At 58.6% G+C, this 6029-nt stretch overlaps 1 protein-coding gene across 1 annotated transcript; it reads right to left on the reverse strand.

The window, feature by feature from the left end:
• Window positions 1–3004: 3004 nt before the first annotated feature.
• On the reverse strand, window positions 3005–4737 carry LOC121390875 (spidroin-2-like). The gene is made up of 2 exons (XM_041522743.1): window positions 4562–4737; window positions 3005–3665 (listed from the first exon to the last, which is right to left on the reverse strand). Exons 1-2 carry the CDS (start codon window positions 4735–4737, stop codon window positions 3005–3007), a joined length of 837 nt encoding a protein of 278 aa, XP_041378677.1.
• Window positions 4738–6029: the final 1292 nt, after the last annotated feature.

Below are 6029 nucleotides of genomic sequence, written 5' to 3' on the forward strand. Positions count from 1 at the left end.
TGGGTTCATGTTGGGGGGTGCCCTGACGGACGTATTAAACAGGTTGAACACAGCAATGTAGGGACCTGACGGGACAGTTTAAACAAGGATTGTTGACCACCATTTAGCGCACTGACAGGACAGTATTAAACAAGTTGTCACGCAATGGAGGGACCTACGGGACGTTTTAAACAAGGAGTGGACATAGAATGGAGGCACTGGGGACCACAATGGAGGGACAACTGACGGGGACAGTTTTAAAAAAGGATTGGGGAAACGCAATGGAAGGACACGCCGGGCTATTAAACAAGGATTTGGAAAATAGGGCAAGAGGGGGCAGTTTTAAACAAGGATGGCCAAATTTAGGGCATTGACGTAATAAAAAGGGATTGTGACACATAAAGCAATGAGGGACACTGACGGGACAGTATTAAACAGGATTGTGGACACAGCAATGGAGGGACACTGACGGGACGTATTAAACAAGGAGTCATCGCATGTAGGGACGATTTGACACGCAATGGCGGGCCGACGGCGGGCCCGTATAACCAAGGATTGTGGGCCCCCCCCATTTCGGGCCCTGCCGGGCCAGTCTTCCCCCGGCTGTGGCCCCTCGCCCTGGCGGGCCCCTGACGGGCCCGTACTTCAACCAGGGGAGTGTGACCCCCCGCCCGGCGGGCCCTGACAGGGGGACGCTGTCCACACGGATTTGGACACAGCTGTCGGGCATTGCCGGGCCTGTCTTACAACCGGCCTGTGGCCCCCGGCCATGGCGGGCCCCGCCGGGACCGTTTTCCACGGCTTGTGGCCCCAGCCATGTCGGGCACCCTGTCGGGCCCCGTTTCCCCAGGCTGTGTGGCCCCCCGCCCTGCGGTACCCTGCCGGGTACCGTCTTCCCCCGGCTTGTGTGACATCGCACATAGATGGAGACAAAAAACCAACGCGTGACCGTCTTCCACAAGCATTGTGGGCCCCCCCGCCCGCGCTGGGGCCCCTGACGGGACAGTAATTAAAACCAGGCTTATGGCCCCGCCATGGCGGGACCTGCTTTGGGACAGCAATGGAGGGACACGCTGCCGGGCCAGTTTTAATCCGGGACGGGCCCCCGGGACATGGCGGGACACAAACGGGGCCCGTAATTATAACAAGGATTGTGGACACAGCAATGGAGGGACGACTGACGGAGAGTATAAAAACAAGGATTGTGGACAAGCAATGGTGGGCCCCCCACTGACGGGCCGTCTAGTCCCCAAGGCTTGTGGGCCCAGCAAATGTAGGGACCCTGCTGGACAGTATTAAACAAGCTTTGGACCACCAATTTAAGGAACACTGACGGGACAGTCTTAAACAAGGCTTGTGGCCCATGCCATGGAAGGGCCCTGAGGGGACCATCTAAACGAGGATTGGCACCACCGCCCTGGGGGGGGCGGGACCCAAAACTGACGGGACAGTCTTTACAACCAGGATTGTGGACCCGCAGTGCGAGGGGCCCACTGACAGGGACGAGTACGGATTACCAGGATTGTGGACACAGCAAGGAGGGACAACTGACGGGACAGTATCCAACAAGGATTGGGGACACAGCAATTTAGGGACACTGCCGGGACAGTATTCACCAAGGATTGTGGCCCAGCCAATGGAGGGCCACTGACGGGACAGTATTTACACCACGGATTGTGGACACAGCAATGGCGGGGACACTGAAGGGGGCAGTATTAAACAAGGCTTGTGGACACAGCCATGGCGGGCCCCTGACGGGACCGTATTAAACAAGGCTTGTGTACACAGCAATGGCGGGACACTGACGGGACCGTATTAAACAAGGATTGTGGACACAGCAATGGAGGGAACACTGACGGGACAGTATTTAAACAAGGATTGTGGGACACGCCATTTAGAGGGCCACGACGGGACAGTATTAAACAAGGATTGTGGGACAACAGCAACTGGAGGGACGTGCTGACGGGACAGTCTTAAACACAGGAGTGTGGCCACCGCAATGGAGGGACACTGACGGGACAGTATTACAAATCAGGATTGGGGACACAGCCCTGGAGGGGCCCTGACGGGCCCAGTATTCCCCACAAGGCTTTGTGGACACAGCAATGGCGGGACACTGACGGGACAGTGATTCCACCAAGATTGTGTACACCGCAATGGAGGAACACTGACGGGACAGTTATTAACCAAGGCTGTGGACATAGCAATGGAGGGCCACTGACCGGGCCGTATAAACCAAGGCTTGTGGACCCACCCCTGGAGCGCCCCTGCCGGGCCCGTATTCACACCAGGCTTGTGTGGCCACCGCCTATGGAGGACCCTGATGGGGCAGTCTTCAACCAGGATTGTGGCCATAGCCCTGGCGGGCCACCTGACGGGACAGTATTAAACCAGGTGTGGACCCAGAACCTGGAGGGCCCTGATCGGGCCCGTTTTCCACAAAGGATTGTGGCCACTCAGCATCGGAAGGACCCTGCCGGACCAGTATTAAACAAGGCTTGTGGACACCAGCAGCATGGCGGGACCCTGAAGGGGCCCGACTTAAAAACCCAGGATTGTGGACACAGCAATGCAGGGCCACTGACGGGGGCAGTCTTCAACAAGGCTTGTCTGGGGCACAGCCATTTAGGGGCCCGGACGGGCCACGTATTTTACCCCGGATTTGTGCCCCCAGTGATGGAGGGACCACTGCCCCGGGCCAGTAGTGGCCGCGGATTGTGGCCCCAGCGGCCCAGGGGGCCGTCTGTGACTCGATGGGGACAGGAATAATGTAGTACATGCACAATCGGAAGGATCACTGACGGGAACCGTCTTAAACACGGGTTGAGATGGACACGCCATGGAGGGACCTGCGGGCCAGTCTTCCAACAAGGATTGTGGACCCCCGCAATGGAGGGCCCACTGACGGTGCAGTATTCCCCAGGATTGTGGACACCGCAATGGAAGCCTTAGGACCTGACGGTTAACAAGTATTACCCCCGGCTTGTGACACACCGAGCATGGCGGGCCGCTGACGGGACAGTTTTCACAATAGGCTTGTGGCCTTTAGCCCTGGGAGGGCCACTGCCGGGACCGTCTTTAACAGGCCGGATGTGGGCCCCGCGAACTGCTGGGCCCCTGCCGGGCCCCGTATTACCCCCGGCTTGGGCCCAGCACTTTGGAGGGCCCCCCTGCCTGGCCAGTCTAATGCCGGCTGGGGCCCCGCCTGGATGGACACTGCCCGGGCCCCGCTTCCCCCGGCTTGTGGCCCCCCGCACTGGACGGGCCCCTGCCGGCTAACTATTCTCCCCCCCGGCTTGGCCCCCCGCACTGGCGGGACACTGCCGGGCCCGTCTTCCCCCCGGCTTGTGGCCCCTCCCCCTGGAGGGGGGCTGCATGCGGGCCCGATTCCCCCCGGCTTGTCCGCCCCCGCCCTGTCGGGCCTGCCGGGGCCCGTCTTTTTCCACCAAGGCTTGTATACCAACCGCAATGGAGGGGCCCTGACGTGGGGCCGTCTTACAGTTTTCCCCGGCTTGTGGACCCCGCATTGCTGGCCCCTGCCGGGCCCGTCTTCACCCCAGCTTGTGTGGCCCCGCCCTGGTTCCCCCTGCCGGCCCCCCTCTTCCCCCGGTTGTCCCCTGGGGGCCCCTGTCCGGGCCCGTACTCCCCCGGACTGTGGGCCCCGCCCTGGACCTGCGGGGCAGTATCTGACGGCTGGAACCAGATAATGAGGGCCACCGCACTGGAGGGGCCCAAGGTTGTGGCCCCAAGGACCGGGACGGGCATACTGCCGGCCCGGCTGTGGACCGCTGCGTCGGGCCCTGCCCCCCCCAGTTGTGGAAACAATGGAGGGGATTGTGGACAGTAGTAAACCCGCCTTGTGGGCCACTGCCCCCCGCCAGGACGTTTCTTAACACGGCTTGTGGACCCCGTAATAGGGACAAGCCGTGGACCCAAAAACAAGGCCCCTGAAACCCACCATGGCCTGCCAGCAGGAAACAGAACTGAAACAAAGGATTGGGCCACCCCCCCTGGCGGGCCCCCTGACGGGCCTGTTTCACCCCAGGCTTGTCCCGCAAGTGGTCCGGCCCCTGACGGGCCAGGCTTAACACGAATTGTTGGCCACAGTAATGTAGGGGGCCCCCTGACGGGGCCCCCGTATTATACCAAGGCTTGTGACACCCCCATTGCGAGGACCCCCCGGGATCCGTTTTAAACAAGGATTGTGATACACACCGCATGTCGGAACACACTGACGGGACGTATTAAAACCAGGATTGTGGACACCAGTTAGGGCCTGGCGGGCACTATACACGGGCCCGTCTCCCAACATGACTTGTGGGACGTATTACACAGCAACACAAGCCATGGAGGGACACTGCCGGAGCCGTATTTCAACCCGGCATGTGGAACATAGCAATATATAGGGGGACACTGACGGGACAGTATTAAACCAGATTTGTGGACAAAGAGTGCCAATGGAGGGACAACTGACGGGACACGTATTACACAAGGATTGTGGACACAGCATGGGCTGGGGACATCTGAAGGGGACAGAATATTAAAAAACGGCTTGTGTCCACCGCCATGTTAGGGCCCTGACGGGACCAGTCTTAATCCAATGAGTGTGGACACAGCCATAGCAGGCCCCTGAGCTGTGGCCCGTAATAGGAGGACATGGCTTGTGGAAGCAGCAATAAGCGGGAAAAACCTGAACGGGACAGTCTTGCCCACTATGCTTGTAGGACCTAGCCATGGCGGGGCCACTGCCGGGACCATATATTACACACGGATTGTATGACACCAATCGAGCGACCTCTGACCGGACAGTATTCACCCAGGGATGTGTACCGACAGCCATGAGGGGACACCGGACGGGACCGTCCTACAACACGGAGTGTGGACATAGACAGATGGAGGGACCCTGAACGGAGACAATTTTTTAACCACGGGGTGCCCCCACCGCCCTGGAGGAACACCTGCCGGGACAAGTCTTCAACATGGATTGTGGACCAGTGCCACATGGCGGGACCCTGACGGGACCCGTATACTTACTACCCAGGGGCCTTGTGGACCACAGCAATAGGAGGGCACGACTGCCGGGCCTAAGTCGTCCCCGGCTTGTGGCCACAGCTCTGCCTCGCAGCGGGCGGGACACTGCCGGTGGGGGAGCCGAGCGTAGCGATCCAAGGGATTGTGGACACCGCACTGGCGGGAACACTGAGGGGCCTGCAAGGGACATCGACGTAACTAGTATTAAAGATAGGATTGTGGACACAGCACGTAGGCAACCTGACGGGCCTCTATGGATTAAACCAAGGATGTGTAGCCACGCTAATGTAGGGAAACTGAGGGACCGTATGATACAACAGCTGGCTTGTGGGACAAAACCGCCTGGCGGGACCCTGCCGGGACCAGTATTCACAAAGGCATTGTGGCCACCCCGCACTGCGAGGGCCGGCTCAGGGGACAGTTTAGAAACACGAAGATTGTGGACCTAGCTGGAGGGACATGATGTGGACCGAAGGGCAACTGACGGGAACCAGTACTTTAACAGGGATTGGACACCAAGCAATGATAGGGACACTGACGGGACAGTATGAAACCTGTATGTGGACCCAGACCAAATGGAGGGCCACTGGACGGTAAAAAAACAGTCTTAAAGACCCAGATGGAAGGACCCAAGCATATGAATAGGCAACTGCAGGGACCAGTATTAACCCAATGGCGTGTGACAGCAATGTAGGGACAAAAAAAAAAAACCCCACTGGGCCGTTATACAATACGGATTGGGGGACACAGACTGGCGGGGAATGACGGACAGTATTAAACAAGGCTTGTGCACACAGCACTGGCGGGACTACACGAGGACAGTATTAACCAAGATGGTGAACACAGCCATAAGGAGGGACACTGACGGGACAGTATTAAACAAGGATATGTAACACAGCAATGGAGGGGACACTAACGGGACGTATTAAACAAGGATTGTGGACACAGCAATGACGGGACAGTATTAAACAAGGATTGTGACACAGCAATGGAGGACACTGACGGGACGTATTAAACAA

This window comes from Gigantopelta aegis, unplaced genomic scaffold, assembly GCF_016097555.1.
Source record: "Gigantopelta aegis isolate Gae_Host unplaced genomic scaffold, Gae_host_genome ctg10418_pilon_pilon, whole genome shotgun sequence".
Taxonomy (NCBI): domain Eukaryota; kingdom Metazoa; phylum Mollusca; class Gastropoda; order Neomphalida; family Peltospiridae; genus Gigantopelta; species Gigantopelta aegis.